At 44.7% G+C, this 17,635-nt stretch overlaps 1 protein-coding gene across 1 annotated transcript in view; it reads right to left on the bottom strand.

Moving 5' to 3' along the window:
* LOC311130415 (homeobox protein Meis1) overlaps window positions 1-17,635 on the bottom strand; it is a 33,872-nt gene that overhangs the window by 9,915 nt on the left and 6,322 nt on the right. The window contains exons 7-8 of the mRNA XM_084163139.1: window positions 14,183-14,334; window positions 6,499-6,575 (exon numbers count right to left, since the gene is read on the bottom strand). Coding sequence (XP_084019265.1) covers window positions 6,499-6,575; window positions 14,183-14,334 — 229 coding nt within the window. The remainder of the gene's footprint in view (window positions 1-6,498; window positions 6,576-14,182; window positions 14,335-17,635) is intronic.

Raw genomic sequence — 17,635 nt, 5'->3', positions numbered from 1 at the left:
CTCTAGCAAACTTCAGACGGGCCTGGACATGTACTGGCTTAAGCAGGGGGACACGTCTGGCACTGCAGGATTTGAGTCCCTGGCGGCATAGTGTGTTACTGATGGTAGGCTTTGTTACTTTGGTCCCAGCTCTCTGCAGGTCATTCACTAGGTCCCCCCGTGTGGTTCTGGGATTTTTGCTCACCGTTCTTGTGATCATTTTGACCCCACGGGGTGAGATCTTGCGTGGAGCCCCAGATCGAGGGAGATTATCAGTGGTCTTGTATGTCTTCCATTTCCTAATAATTGCTCCCACAGTTGATTTCTTCAAACCAAGCTGCTTACCTATTGCAGATTCAGTCTTCCCAGCCTGGTGCAGGTCTACAATTTTGTTTCTGGTGTCCTTTGACAGCTCTTTGGTCTTGGCCATAGTGGAGTTTGGAGTGTGACTGTTTGAGGTTGTGGACAGGTGTCTTTTATACTGATAACAAGTTCAAACAGGTGCCATTAATACAGGTAACGAATGGAGGACAGAGGAGCCTCTTAAAGAAGAAGTTACAGGTCTGTGAGAGCCAGAAATCTTGCTTGTTTGTAGGTGACCAAATACTTATTTTCCACCATAATTTGCAAATAAATTCATTAAAAATCCTACAATGTGATTTTCTGGATTTTCTTCCCTCAATTTGTCTGTCATAGTTGACGTGTACCTATGATGAAAATTACAGGCCTCTCTCATCTTTTTAAGTGGGAGAACTTAAAAATTGGTGGCTGATTAAATACTTTTTTCCCCCACTGTATGTGTGTGTGCGCATGTGTGCCAGCGTGCTTGTACACATACATACGTGCATACATGCATGTGTCTGTGTGTGTTTGTGCACGTTTGTGTGTCTGTGTGTGATTCAAAGGTTGGTGCTTTTAACGAAGAGGACATACGCGGGGGTCGCCCACAACTCCCCATGGCAACATTAGGCTCTGTTGTTGAACAGTGGGCGGCCATTACCTCATTACTAAACCCCCCTCCCCATTACCCCCCTTACACCCCTCGGTGGGCACCTATCGCCAAACTCAGAGGAGTGTTTCCATTAACTAAACTGTGAACCCGCCACCTCTCCACACACAGACAGACACACACACACATTCTGGTAGAACATAGAAATACAGACATATACGTGCACACACACACACACACGCGCGCACAAGTCCATTTAAAAGCATATATGGGAGAGACACCAACAAGAAGGCCTCATTTGCAGTTTTCTGAAAGCAAAGTTGGCTAAACTTTCGAATTCATTTGTATTTCTAAGCATTATACAAGAGAAAACCCTGGAATCCCTCTGAAAATCAGCCCGTTAGCCAAGTTACCACGGTAACAGACGAATAATAGTTGACACAATATTAGCATTGCTGCTACACTAATAGCAGCAGAAGTCATCAATCTCCATCAAATTAAACAATATTTCCCATACACCACCCCTCACCCCCCATCCAGAATGTGTAAGCATCCTATCTGCCCCTCGCCATATTCTTCCTCTCCCTCCATTCCCCACCCCACCTCTCTCACAGCCCTGATTCCCATGGGGCCCGTGTGGTACCACTACCTGCATGCTAGGTTGAGCAGCTAACCAAATCCCCTGAGAGCCTATCCTGTCTGCATCCCTAATGGCACCCTATTCCCTATATAGTGCACTACTTTTGACCAGGGCCTATGGAGCACTGGTCAAAAGTAGTGTATGGGGCACTGGTCAAAAGTAGTTCACTATATAGGGAATAGGGTGTCATGTGGAACACACACAATGTGTCACGACCTCACCGTCTTTGAAAAAGGAAAAGTGTGTAGCTGAGTGTGCACTAGCAACACGCTGGGCTCTCCTCTCTACCTGGCTACAGCACATGTCCTTTCTGTATGAGTTTTGAAACAGAGTGAAACGGGAAGGTACTACCGTGAACTGTCCAATAACAATGCAGATTTTCGTTTTCCGTTGTAAGACATTTTTCTACTGTGTGCCCGACTGAACAGGACCCAGGCAGGCATAAGTGCTGATTGCAGCTGAGTGTGCAGGAACACGCTGGGTTCTCCTCTCTACCTGGCTACAGCACCTGGCCTCTCTGTGTGAGCCATTACCTTCCGCCCAATAACCATGGCAGGGTGGCACACCGCGGGCCATCTTCACATGTTTTTGCTAGTCATTACCTCACTATTCAGAGAAAGGCAATTTTGATATTTCAGACCTGATCTTTGTGGCACATGTATTTGTATTTGTATTTATTATGGATCCCCATTAGCTGCTGCCTTGGCAGCAGCTACTCTTCCTGGGTTCCAGCAAAATTAAGGCAGTTATATACAATTAAAAACATTACATTATATTTCAGATTTCACAAGTGTGTGCCCTCAGGCCACTACTCTACTACCACATATCTACAACACAAAATCCATGTGTACGTGTGTGTATAGTGCGTATGTTATCGTGTGTGTGTGTGTATGCGTGTGTCTGTGCCTGTGTGTGTGTGTCTCTTCACAGTCCCCGCTGTTCCATAAGGTGTATTTTTATCTGTTTCTTAAGCAGATTTTACTGCTTACATGAGTTACTTGATGTGGAATAGAGTTCCATGTAGTCATGGCTCTATTTAGTACTGTGCGCCTCCAATAGTCTGTCCTGGACTTGGGGACTGTGAATAGACCTCTGGTGGCATGTCTTGTGGGGTATGCATGGGTGTCTGAGCTGTGTGCTAGTAGTTTAAACAGACAGCTCGGTGCATTCAATGCATGTCAATACTTCTCACAAATACACGTAGTGATGAAGTCAATCACATGGCTGGACATTAGTCCAGGTGCGACAAAAATAGGGCTTGTAGGACCTGCCTTCTTGATAGCGTTGTTAAAAAGGCAGAATAGCGCTTTATTATGGACAGACCTCTCCCCATCTTAGCTACTGTTGCATCAATATGTTTTGACCATGACAGTTTACAATCCAGGGTTACTCCAAGCAGTTTAGTCTCCTCAACTTCCTCAATTTCCACATTATTCATTACAAGATTTAGTTGAGGTTTAGGGTTTAGTGAATGATTTGTCCCAAATACAATGCTTTTAGTTTTTGAAATATTTAGGACTAACTTATTTCTTGCCACCCATTCTGAAACTGACTGCAGCTCTTTGTTAAGTGTTGCAATGATTTCACTTGCTGTGGTAGCTGATGTGTATAGTTTTGAGTCATCAGCATACATAGACACACAGGCTTTACTCAGAGACAGTGGCAGGTCATTAGTAAAGATTTTAAAAAGTAAGGGGCCTAGACAGCTGCCCCGGGGAATGCCTGACTCTACTTGGATTATGTTGGAGAGGCTTCCATTAAAGAACACCCTCTGTGTTTTGTTAGACAGGTAACTCTCGATCCACAATATAGCAGGGGATGTAAATTCATAACGCATACGTTTTTCCAGCAGCAGATTATGATTGATAATGTCAAAAGCTGCACTGAAGTCTTACAAAACAGCTCCCACAATCTTTATATTATACATTTCTCTCAGCCAATCCTCAGTCATTTGTGTAAGTGCCGTACATGTCGAATGCCCTTCTGTTGTTCATTTCTTTACTGGGAAATAGCATTGTATCTGGTCAAACACCATTTTTTCCAAAAGTTTACTACGGGTTGGTAACAGACTGATTGGTCGGCTGTTTGAGCCAGAAAAAGGGTGCTTTGTTATTCTTGTTAGCGGAAGGAATTTTACTTCCCTCCAGGACTGAGGGCACACACTTTGCTGTAGGCTTAGATTGAAGAGATGGCAAATAGGAGTGGCAGTATAGTCCACTATCATCCTCAGTAATTTTCCATCCAAGTTGTCAGACCCAGGTGGTTTGTCATTGTTGATAGACAACAATACTTTTTTCACCTCTTCCACACTCACTTAATGGAATAAAAAATTACAATAGTTGTCTTTCGTAATTTGGTCAGTTATGCATGGATGTGTAGGTTCAGAATTTGTAGTTGGCATGTCATGCCTAAATTTACTAATCTTGCCAATAAAAAAATCATTAAAGTAGTTGGCGATATCAGTGGGTTTTGTGATGAATGAGCCATCTGATTCAATAAATCAAAATTTCATTTAAGGTGCTCCAAATCTTTTTACTATCATTCTTTATATCATTTATCTTTGTTTCATAGTACAGTTTCTTCTTCTTTTTGTTCAGTTTAGTCACATAATCTCTCAATTTACAGTACGTTTGCCAATCGGCTGTGCAGCCAGACTTATTTGTCATTCCTTTAGCCCCATCCCTCTCAACCATACAATTTTCCAATTCCTCATCAATCCACAGGGATTTAACCGTTTTTACAGTCATTTTCTTAATGGGTGCATGCTTATTAGTAACTGGAATAAGCTATTTCTTAAATGTGTCAAGTGCAGCATCTGGTTGCTCCTCATTAAACAGCAAATATTCTTTACATCTTCAACATAGGAATCACTACAAAACATATTGTATGACCTCTTATACACTATATTAGGCCCAGCCTTTGGAACTTTGGTTTTCCTAGATATGGCTACTATATTATGATCACTACATCTGATGGATTTGGATACTGCTTCAGAGCAGATTTCTGCAGCATTAGTAAAGATGTCATTAATACATGTGGATGATTTCCTTCCTGTGATGTTTGTAAATACCCTGGTAGGTTGACTGATAACCTGAACCAGGTTCCAGGCACTGGCTACAGTTTGAATATTTTTCTTGAATGGACAGCTTGATGAAAGCCAGTCACCCAAAAAATTGACCTCTGTTGATATCACATACATTATCAAGCATTTCTCACATATTATCCAGATACTGACTGTTAGCACTTGGTGGTCTATAGCAGCTTCCCACAAGAATGGGCTTTAGGTGAGGCAGGTGAGCCTGTTGCCATATTACGTCAACAGCATTTGACATGAGATCCTCTCTAAGCTTTACGGGAATATGACTCTGAACATAAATGGCAACACCTCCACCATTGGCATTCCTGTCTCTTCTGAAGATGTTGAAACCATGTATTGCTACCACTGTATAATCAAATGTATTATCTAAGTGAGTTTCAGAGATAGTCCGTTTATGAATGTTATCTATTGCTAGCAAGTTATTGCTTATTTCATGAACCTTGTTTCAGATTAAGATTCACATGTACAGGGTTGCAGGTGTGATTGGAGGGTAGAGTGAAAATCTTAGGCTTCGAGCTCCAACATGCAGGACTAAGTGAAATAAAATAATGAAAATTGTAATAAAAAAACAACAATAGAAATAGAAATAGCCCTATATACATAATAACAACTGTAGCAGTGATGAATAAATACATGTCCATTGGGGTGGAGGCAGAGTAAAGGCTGTTGAGGGGTGAGGTGGGGTGGAATGACCATAGGGGGAGCAGCATGACCATTGACTGGAATAAAAACAATACATATTGTAATAAAAAAAGTAATAATATACATTAACAACTGCAACAGTGATGAATGCCGTTGGAGTAGGCTACATATGTTAATGTGGGCTATTTTTAGCACTTTTCTGGGATTCGTGATTGTTTTTATTGCTTTACTGGGAGGCTTATCAGAGGTAGACATGACAGTGATATTTATGTTTGAGATGATAGTGCAGGGTGAGTTGCCACAGTGGACTTCCAACTCGGGCAAACCGCCACAGTGCTAACAGTATAACTCCGGTTCATAGGCAAATGATTACTGAATACAATAGCTATAGGATTGACAGAGGCATTGTTCTGTGAGTATTCCTTTTGACAGATGCATATAGGGAAATACTGTACATAGTGCATGCATATAGCAAAGGCTAAACAGTAGTTGGAATGGTGTAGAGTTATACCATAAACCATTGATTGCATTTTCTGTATTCTGTATTTGCTAATGTATATTGCTGCATATATTTGCCTAGGCTAGGGTTCAGTTGGCTAGGATGTCTGTACATCTGTACATGTGAAGATTGAGATTTCTCATAGAGTGATTGAATCATCATTCTTGTCTATGTTTTGCCTCCATAACCAGCCAGAATAAAACACCTTGCAGGCTATTACCTCATTCTTCGTTAATAACTGTTAATATTTATTCATAAAATAGATCAAAGTACAGTGAAATGTCCTAGTTTCATTCAGAGTAGTAAATAATGTAGTAAATGCACCCCGCACCACTGGAATTATTCTACAGGTTTCCTCTCATTCCAATTAACTGAAGCCAACCGACTGTAAGGGGGGATATTTTCAGTTGGGTGTTCCCAGAGGAATTAATCATTCAAATCATTAGACCTAGGTTGCCTGGGGCGGGGTAAACTAACTAAGGCTGCATCCCAAATGGCACCCTATTCCCTATATAGTGCACTACTTTTGACCAGAGCCCTATGGGGAATAGGGTGCCATTTGGGACGCAGCCTAAGTATTATAAGGGAAATAAGGGAACGGGGTATACCTAGTCAGTTGTACAACTGAATGCATTCAAGTATTACTTCCATGTAAACACATGTAGACACCAAACAACCCCAATACAACTCACCAATTGTTGACTTGTAGGATCGTTAACCCTGTGTCCTGGGCCAGTTGTTTCTTCTGCTCTTCCGAAGGGTAAGGATGCTGTTTCAACGAGAAAAAGAGAAAGAAAGAACACATGAATATAAAGGAAATAGTAACTGAAAGAAAACAAAAACAGAAAACGGCTTTTGTGTTGTTTGTGTTGTTGTGGCTGTGCTAGCTTAAAAGCAGCGCCGGCTAATTAGCGTGAACAAACACAAACGGAGGTGTGGCTCCAAAGACTCATTAGGGCAATATGAAATGGAGCATAATTAATGGTGTGTGTGTGTGTGTGTGTGTGTGTGTGTGTGTGTATATATGAGTGTGAATGTGAGTGTGTGTGTGAGCCAATTAAAGCGTTTAGCCGAGTGGAGAAACAGCTACATTAATTAGGGGTGCTACTGGTGCTTTGCACATACACACACAAAAGCTCCTGATATGACCTCGAGTAGGTTGAGCTGGTTCTCTTTGCAGTGGTGGGATATAGATACAGGCGTGTGTGCGTGAGTGCGCGTGTGTGTGTAGAGATGGGAGTGTAAGTCACACGGGAAGAATCCCAATGCATTTAACAGCGCTCCCGTTTCTATTTACCTTCCCCTCCTACTCCCTAATCTAAAAGAAATGGATAGGCGAGCACTATGTCAGTAACTAAACCAAGCTTATGGCTTTCAACCATCCCCAGACCTCTCAAGTCAGTGAGAATAAGGGAGCTAGGATATAGGAAAGGAGGTCAAACTTTGGATTGACCATAAGAGGAAAAGGTCAAAACATCTACTGTCCCAACGCTTCATAACATCTAATGCTATTTAACATTAGAAATCAGACCTCCACTGTGACCAGTTCAAACCATCTGAGACGCCAAACACCCGCAGGCCAATTCCACACAGGCACAAAGCTAGAAATGACACGCTTTCACCTGGAGAATATTTATCTACCACATCCGGTTTCTGTGGCGACAGGGAGAGGGTCTTTGATGTTATTGAGTTTTTTTTCCCACCACTGAATCAATTGGTAATGGCTGCCTCGCCCTCTTGTTTCCATGTGATTTGATTGTAGGTAATTGGCCTAAACTGAGTCTAATTCGCCACAGAAAGTTATTATCTCAGTGTCGCCTCATCAAATTGTCCCTCGCTGTCTGCCGGCTACGTTCCATGTTCCTCCCAGTGCCCTTTGTTCCTGAATAACGTGGATAATTCTATCAACTAAGAGAAGGATAAATAGCAGCAAAACATTTATGAGAAAGTTTGAAAAAACCCAGGGACACAAACTCTTTGATCTTCACATTGTCCTGGAGCGAACTAGAATTTTTATGACCCCTTGTAGGAATCATAACAGAACTATTTACATCAAAGTCAAAATGCTGACACCATCATGACAGACCATCAAACAACCAACATACCAGCGAATTTAACTAGCCTTGAACCAATCTCTACAATGACATTCATAAGGGAAAACAAGTTAAGATACCATAACATTTTCCCAGAACACAAAAGTGACAGCACAGTCACACACATGCACACACATGCACAAACGTGCACACACACTCACGCACACACACACGCACACACACACACACACACACACACACACACACACAGGAAAGGCTGGTAACCTCAGGCCTAATTTCAGAGATTCCACTCTGGGACCTAATCCCGACCCACCCGCTCATTATGAATTATAATCCTGTTAGCAAGGACTAGCGGCTCTAACCGATCCAGAGCTAACCGCCCCAGAGTTAAGGCCGGGCCATCTCCAACCCTGTAATCAGCACTGAGGCCTTCGTCCTGTTCAGTAGGGCACACTGTAGCGAAACGATTTGCAACCAAAACCTTAAAATATGTGTTCCTATTGGACAAGTTCAGTTCAGTACCTCCCCTTTTTGGTCTGTTTCAAAAGTTTTCTCCCTACTGGACATGACCCTTGGCTCTGACACGAGAAAGATACATTTGCCTCTCAACGCTGATCCAAGGTCAGTTTGTGATTTTTCACTATAAAGGTTAACGTTAGGATTATATATAGCATTTAAAGCTGATCCTAGATCTGTGCCTATAGGAAAATTATACTCGGAGCACTCTGACATGAGTGGCAACACAGATCTGCCGCCAGCTAGCAGCCACTCCATGCTCAAGCAAGGACTGCGTTCTAGCATGTTGGGACAGAATGAAACCATGCCCTCCAGGTGAATGGCTAACTGACGCCAAATCTCCAAGGAGACAGAGGACACCAACAGCAACAAAGTAGTGCAGATCAACACAAATACCTGGGGGCAACAGAGCTGCGCTAAGGCTTAGCTGTCAAACAACTAACCTGAACATTTATGTAACTTGGCTTAGCTTCCAAACAACTAACCTGAACATTTATGTAACTTGGCTTAGCTTCCAAACAACTAACCTGAACATTTATGTAACTTGGCTTAGCTTCCAAACAACTAACCTGAAAATGAATGTAACTTGGCTTAGCTTCCAAACAACTAACCTGAAAATGAGCCTAACTTGTCTTATCTTCCAAGCAACTAACTTTTACAAACAACAAATTCTACCTGAAAAGGAATATAACTTGTTTGACTTTTTAACACAATTGACTCTACCTGAAAATTAATGTCACTTGTTTTCAACTGTTAGCATCGGATACTGAGACTATCAACAGTCAACAGTTTCCCTCCCTCTCCCTCTCCACTTCCAGCCGGCCTGACCACTCCGAGGGGAACACCCCGTCGCCATCTCTTTCAGCACCACATTAACAGCAACAGAGGGAAGCGTCGTCAACCAGGCCGATCCTAGCAGGCAGGTCTGAACACATCAAATGTAAAGGGGGCTTTTCTCTCAAACTAGCGAGAGAGTGAGTGTTGGAGGGGTGTTGGTTGGAGGGGGGTAAACACACATGCACATGTGTGAGTATGCACGGATGCACGTACGCACTCACACATACACACATGGACATACTCTACACACACACACACACACACACACCATACACTCTTCCACCCTCCTACAACACACTACACTACAACTCACATAGTGGGCCCTGCCTGGCCTGGTGTCGACCACTAAGTGGCTGCCGCTGGGCTGTGGGTTGTGAGGCAGCCTAGGTGGTGACAGGCCAGCTGAACCAGTCTACCACCAGCCTCCCACCTAGCAGCCAGCCATCCAGCCAGGCAGGCAGGCCAATGAAGGCCTTAAACAGGGCCCAAAGCCCCAGGCTACATTCCTCTGCTGATAGCCCCAGCGATGGAGCGCGTCAACCAAACCCCCCCCCCCCCCAAACAAGGGCCTCTAATGAGTGGGAGTACCTACTACTGACCAATCTCATTAGTAAACGGCAGTAACAGAATACGTGGCATTTCACGGCTATGGGGTAAGAGGGGAGGCAGGGGGGCTTGCCACTCTGTTCCACACCTGCTGGTTGGAGGGAAGGGTTGCTGTGAGCAAATGGGGGTTTGAGCTGTGAGCTCTTTGAGTTCACGACTGAGTGATCAGCCCAGGCCAAATCAGGAGAAGTTTTGGGAGGGTGATTATGTTGTTTACTGGACCAGTAAACCTGTTAGGAGGTTGTAATTACTCCTCATTTGGAGTGAGGAGCCACTCCGAGGGCGGTCGGTCCGCCGTGCCCACAACCTGATACAGCTGAGGAGGACAGGCAAGAGGTGAGAGAACCGGCGGCGTAGTGGAGGGTAAATGTACTGTATCTGAACCAAATTTAAGGAGCTTTTTTAAACTTTATTTTTGTCATCACGATCTGCAGAGTTCACCCACCTTTATTTAACACTACATCCCTGGAGAGATCCCTAGCTTTAGATGGGATGCAATTGAACTAGAGTAAGGCTAAATGCTAAACTTCACAAAGCCTTCAATATCCAGTGCTCTCAACAAACTCAGATTTCTTAGCCGTTTGTGGCCTTTTGGCAAGGGTAAGGAGAGGGACACTCCAAAAAAAATGCAACAGGCCACACACATCCTACGTGTGTCCAGCTGCTATAGGGAAAAGCAATCAAGACAAAATAAGAAACAAAAAAATTCCAGCTCAAAGTATCGCTGCTCCCAAAGATGAATTGCAGAGCAACACCATACAGCACCAACAAGTCAGGTATAACTGCTGACCTCATCTCCCAGCGCACCCCCAATCAAACTTGGCTAAAACTTGAACCTGTGTCCACTTTCCCCCATTCACTGTGTACTGCCATCTGCCAATCTCCTCCGTCCATCGGCCCTCTTCTCCTCACTTCATTATCTTTTCGGATCTAAACACTGCCCATTTACCTTGTCAGAGAAAAAGGCCCGAGCCAGTGATGTATGTGACCACATGCTGGATTTCTGGGGAGGTCAATAAAGGTGACCCCCGCTGGGCGCTGAGTCCCAAGCCCCTGGGGTACCCTGGGGGCCTGTCAAAAAGGTAATGGATGATGTTTTCACTGCAGGGTGAGGGACCCAGAGAAAGAGCGAAGACCGTCCCCTGACACAATGGGGCGCCAGCATTGGATAAATGAACAGATGCCCCACAGGTCTCCTAAAAAGACCCTGTTTGGCTGCCCCTTCTTTCTGCCCCTCCCTTCTTTGTATCAGTCTCAAATGGCACCCTATTCCCTACATAGTGCACTACTTTTGACCAAAGCCCTATGGGCTAGTAGTGCACTATGTACGTAATTGGATTGCCACTGACTCCAATACTCGTCTTCTCATTACTTCCAAATGTTTCCCTGGAACTCAAATAACTCAAATGGGCATCGAGAACAAAGAGGAACTAAAAGAAAAGTTTAAAAACAGTGGTAAGAAGAACTTCAGATATTGCTGCCCCAACAAAGAGGAGCATTCAGCTAAAAAGGGAGGGTCATATTTTTAGTCCAAGAGGCCGAGACACGATTATACACCATGTGTAATGTTCTTTATTCTTTAATTGGGTGGCGCCAACGATTCTGAGTGCTTGCTTGGATGGAATTAAGGAATAATCAGGAACTGTAGGTCCCGGGACTAAATGTAATTTACAAATATGAATATTTTTGGATGGATTCGTCACACGTACATGAGTGGGGCTAGTCGGGGGGGGGGGGGGGACAGTAAATACACAGTGTGTATGGGGACAAGCTTGGGAAGTCCAGGATTTTTTTGGGGGGGTCAGGAGAGACCAGTCAGGCCATAGTACATTTTTTATTTGTATCATTTCATGTCCCAGATCTAATGACATCAGGGCAAGACCGCATTATAAATGTGCCTCTGGGTAGATGGGGGAGGGGGAACAGGGAGGGGGATGGGGTTGGCTGGCGGCCGTTGGCATGGGACAGGGATTCCTGCCAGGGTACAGGCTGCTGTGTGGCACACCACAGTTTGCCATGGGTGACTGGCGCGTCAACATCCAAGGGGGCTCTGGCAATAAACAACCAATGACGAATGGGTTCAAATGACCTGTCGAACTTTGACCTTTGATGATCCTGGGGCGAGAGGGGATGAGGTCATTCCAGAGGCTTCCTGTGAAACGCTAGCCAGACTCCTCTTTTTTCTGCTTAGGAAGGCATTCCTTTTTCCAGAGGACAGGAAAGCAGGATATAAATGTTTCTACATTGCATGGGTTATGTGCACTCTAAGGTACTCTGGGTTATGGGCACTCTAAGGTTCGGGAATTAGGCCATCTCCACCCTACTTGTCTAACTGAGCAGTTTGCCAGTTCAGAAGTTCTCTTCACCTCTGTGTAACCAAAGCATTCCGTAACTCACAGATGTGGGTGTTTTTTAATTACAGGTAACTTGTAATTTATTCAAACCCAACTTCAATAAACAAAGTTACAGTACACTTAGTGACCTAGCACAACTTCTTTCCCACCCGTTTCTGCTCAGGTTTGGGTAGAATGTGCTTGCAGGGTTGGAGCACACATTATTATTACAGCACATCTGTGAGCAAGAGGGTGGCAAATTAGCCTCTAATTGCATTAACAGGGATTATGGCTTCCAGTTGATTTTTGTTTTTTTACATGAAACACTTTGTAAAAAGAGAAGCGGAAACATGTGAAGAAAACAGCACGTTCTGTTGTGGTTTCTCTTTTACAAGCTGTGGCTCCCCTCTCACTCGCAGGCTTTAATATTATGTGCACAACTAAGAGGGAGAAATAAATAAATAATAATAATTAATAAATAAAAAATGAGGGCGGGAGCTTGCTAACCCCTTCCCCCTCCGTCGCTCCTCACCCCGCCTCCTACCCCCTCACCGTGGTAATGACCCACCAATCCCAGTGGAACCTCCCACAATGCAGTGGGCATGGCAACAATCTGAACGCCTGGGTTTCGTCCCATTACCCTATCACATAATGACCTTTTCATTGGGGAGCCCCGTGTGCAGAAAACAAGCAGAGGGGCTGTTTCCTAAATGGTACCCTATTCCCTACATAGTGCACTACTTTTGATCAGAGCCCTATGGGCCCTGGTTATAGGTAGTGCACTGTATAGGGAATGGGGTTCCATTTGGGATGCAGTCAGGGTCTCCTTTGGGCTTTTCTGGGCAATGGCTTTCGTTTACCACTCATTTCTTGATCTATTAAAAAGGAAAATACCATTTGTGTGAGTGGGTGAAGAGAGAAAGAAAAGACCTGTGGTTCCCTGTTGGAGGGGCAACAGTGCCGCCTATTTCTCACCAGGATTCGTGGTACACACACACACACACACACACACACACACACACACACACACACAGCCAGCTTGCTAGACCACATGCATAAACATTTACTTAGTCCTTGAGAATCGATATGGTGGAAATGGAAGATACTGTGCTCATAGTTCTAAATACCACTTAACTGACAATGCACACACACACCAACATTTTACTCTCCAGAGAACCTGGGAATGTCTATGGTCAACTCTCTCTCCCTCTCTTCCTCCCTCTCTCTCTCTACCTGGGTTATCTCTCCTCCCTCTCTCCCACATCCCATCTGCTGCAGGCTGCATCTACCCCCAGGTTCAGTGGTAGGTCCTGGCAGCCACCTTGACACCCATCGAGACATCCTGATTTAGCCTCTCCTTGTATGGAGCCCAGACAGGAAAAGGGGGGAAATGCCTGCATAGCAAAATCCTCTCAGTGTTTCTCTCTCAGAGGCCTGCTGGCCAATTGACTAGCTTGCTAGCTTTGGCCAAAGCTGTAAATCAGATATGTCCGTGTCTGTCAGATATGTCTCCCTTTAACAGTCTGTATCCGTGAGACTATGGACACAGAGAATATGGCCTCCCTTTTTACTGCTACTTCGTTCTAGCTCTATTGGATGGTGTAAATGTTAACCAAAGTCTTTTCTCACAACTCACTTCACTCGTAGCTACTGACAGGAGAGTTAGGGAGAAGTTATCTACAAAATAATTCTCACTATAGCTTTGACATGCCTAGTCAAACAAACACACACGTAAACACCCGCATGCATGGTTCACTTTGGCAACTTCGGTGGTCATTTCAAAAGTCATTTCAACAGCCAAATCCTCCTAAACCTGCTAGGCCGCAGTGGAAAAGTCCCCTCCCTCATCGCTACATTTCAGACTTGTCACAACAACCCTAAACACCCATAAAGAGTCTTGAGGTGACATGACATACCTGGGGCGTAACTGAGGCTAAAGGGCATAACATGGAGCTCAAAATGGCCGCCGGTATCGAGGTCTCACTGCTTGGCTTCTAAGAAGTGTAATGGTGATCCACCACTCTACTCACCGTCAAGTGCTGGAAGAGCCACGCCCTCATGATGTTGGTGGCCACTTTAGGGAAGATACCTCGCTTCTTGTTGTGACGATCCCTCTTTTCCTTGTCAGGGTCGTCGTCGTCCCCAGTGCTGGGAGAGGCCACCCCGTTGTCCATGCAGTCACCTGTCCAAACAAAGGCAACAGTTAGTGTGGGTGGCTGGTTCCATGGGGAGCTAAGGGGGGGCGGTTTGGGACATTTCGGCTCCAACCTGGCAACCGACTATCTCCTCTTGGACAAACAGACAGCAACTGCTCGTTTAACTTCAGAAACGTAATTTCTTGACACACTTTCGCCGGGTTATGGTGGGAATAACGACAGACCATTCTGCTACAACATGGTAACCTGCTATCTTCTCTTGGACAACAGTCAACAACTGCTCATTTTGCTTCAGGAATTCTAACCTTTCAACATAGCTCCTCTGGGTTGTGGAAGGAATATTTAAAAATTGTACATGATTAGCCAGCGATCGTGCTTTCCTGGCATTGTTTAGCTGAATGTGTTTCGTTGGTGCATTAAAACAGAAATGTTTTCAACCAAAAGGAGAGAATTCTGCTACAGCATCCTGGGCAAAAGACAGCAACGGATAATTTTTTCTTCAGAAATTCTACCCTTTTTACACAGTTTTATCACTGCTCTGAAAATATTGATCAAACTGTAGGATGCCGCAATAGAGTTACTGCTACAGTCTATCGGAATGCGAGGAGAAAGCTCTAAAGCTGAAATATGGATGGATCTGGTGAAAAATATATTTCTCTCTACATTTCTGACGATTGACTCATTAACATCGTCATCCAAGAAACCTTCATATATTTATCAGATGAGAGCGTCTGAACGAATAGGTTGATTCTTCAATGTTCCAATCAAAACACTCCCATGTACTGTACACGCGATGCACCAACCCTCCCCAGGACATTTTATTTTATTTTGTAAAGATTTATGAATATACATCTCAGAAAGCTTTTAAGCCAGGGGTTGAACTCTCTGACTCACTGTACTGTGGATTTGATATGACCCACCCAGAGCACCATCTATCCACCCCCAAAATCCATACAGTACATCTCCAAGATATCACAGACCTAGTGTGCGTCCCAAATGGCATCCTATTCTCTACATAGTGCACTACTTTTGACCAGGGTCCATAGTGCTGCACTATGTAAGGAATAGGGTGCCGTTTGGGATGCAGATGTCGTCCAAAACCAGCCAATGATTTAATACCCAGTTTGTTCCTCTCGCTGTTTTTTCCGCTAAAGTTCGTCTTCTATGTTTACTCAGCTCCCATCTGGCCGGGAGAGCTACACTGCTGGCCCTGGGTTCGTAATCCAAGATGTCTCATTGGATGTGAATGCTCCTTCGATCTAGCCTGGTCTCAGATCTGTTTGTCCTGCCTTGCCAACTCCTATGGTCATTGTCTGGGGCACAGCGGGGGCTTTGCTAAAGATGAACTGGAGGAAATGCTGGATTGAAGGTAGCCTGGCCATAGATCTCTCTGCACCGTCTTGCCAACTCTATCATAGGAGTTGGCAAGACAGCACAACAGATCTGGGACAAGACTTCCTTCGATCCAACATTACGTCAAGTTCATCTTTAGCAAAGCCCTCACTAACTGCTAACCTCTCCTCCACAAAATGCAATTACCAATCATGCCGTACGCAGTATTTTCGTCAAGTGCCAGAGAAACGTCTGAGCCAGTCCTTTTATTGCACCTCTTCTGCCCTGTAATGAGGTTCATTTTCATTTATTTCCCCCCCCTTTTAACAGCAACTGGCAAGGTTAGAGACAGTCAGTTAAAGCCGAGCAGAGCAGGCATATGGCAGCTACCGACCACATTAGTATAATACCAGTGGTGACTTCACTAATAATAAAAATAATAATATGCCATTTAGCAGACGCTTTTATCCAAAGCGACTTACAGTCATGTGCGCATACATTTTTATGTATGGGTGGTCCCGGGGAACTAGCTTGGCGGTTGACTTTGCTTAGGCTTCTCCTGCCATTACCTCTGCCGCCAAAACAGAGGTGAGATTCTACGGGGACCGACAAGAGTCTGAGAAGGTGGAAATAATCATAAAAGTCCATAAACAAGCTCTCGGCATCATTAGGGGGATGACGACGGGCTCCCTCAGGCTGATTTACACTCCACACTGCACCGTGTTGCGGCAGCGTTCTCTAGTCCAACACCACGAGGAGAGATACGCCGCCGCCGGGGTGACTTTGGGCCCAACCTACTAATGGTTTGTGACAGCTGCGAGCTTCACAGCGACAACCTGTGTACCGGGTGGAGACGGGGGGAGGATAGGTGTCTTGTGAAATGCCCTACAGTGACTAGAGCTGCACATGTCAAATCCTCGTCCTCTACATCCAGCTATGTGTGACTGTGAAGGGGGCTTGTGTGAAAAGACGAAGGAAGGAGCAAAGCGATGCAGTGACTTGGGGAGGTCCGGAGAAAGTGGTAGTGGCATGGGAAGTTGCTGCTACTCTCGGCTTTCCTGTCTGGCTTCCAGTGAAGGAGTGAGGCCATACAAAGGAATTTGTGGCCCCGAAAAAAACTCTGAACATGAAGTCAGCTCAGCTGTGGTTATGCAGCCTTGACCGTGCCCACGCCAAACCAAAGGGTTCATTGCTCACCCTCTTTCACTCTCTCTCCCTCTTCTTTCTTTTATTCCCGTTGCCCTCATTCTTTTCTCACCCTTTTTCTCTTCTACCGTTCAATATCGCTGCTCGCTCCTTTCTCTTCCAGCATCAAGATTAAGAGGCACAAAAATCCACTCGCACTGTTCACGCAAACATTATAAGTCAAGCTGTCAAAGCTCGGCGCTCGCAGCAGCTGCTGGCCTGCTCAATTGCTGAACTTTTCAGAAGTGTTTGCACAAAATGTTATTGGCCATGGTCTGGTGAAAGGGGCCTGGGAGGAGAGAGGACCTTTTATTTTGTACCACGCTTCCACCATTGGTCATTTCTTGCAAGACACACTTCTCCATAGGAGCGAGGCAGCCATGTGACCATTGCCGGCCAATCCAAGGGTCTGTGAAGAATGGCCTCGCTGCTCAGGTCTGTGATAACTTCAAGCAACCATGGACAACAAAACACGGACATTGCACAAAGGAAAGATTGAGATGAATTGACTACTTGTCTTGGATGGACTTTCTCTATTGGCTACCAGCAAGTTCAAATGAACAGAAGCTAAATGTCTGACCAAACTGCAGACATCACCATAGCGATGAACTAAGTCATTGAAACTGTTTGCCTTCTTTGGGACATTATTTACCAGCTTTCCCTCTGGTTTCTTTCTTCCTCCCTCTTTTTCCCGGCACTTACACCTCCCCTCCCTACAGTTAAAGTGAGAGATAACAAATCTCTCCTCAGGTATGCATCAGGTTTTTCCTGAAAAGTCAGAAAACCATGACTATCCAATGGTAGCTTCTC

This window comes from Coregonus lavaretus (assembly GCF_964263955.1).
Source record: "Coregonus lavaretus genome assembly, chromosome: 6".
In the NCBI taxonomy this organism is placed as follows: domain Eukaryota; kingdom Metazoa; phylum Chordata; class Actinopteri; order Salmoniformes; family Salmonidae; genus Coregonus; species Coregonus lavaretus.
The sequence above is the reverse complement of the archived record's forward strand: the minus strand, read 5'-3'. Positions and strand labels throughout refer to the sequence as shown.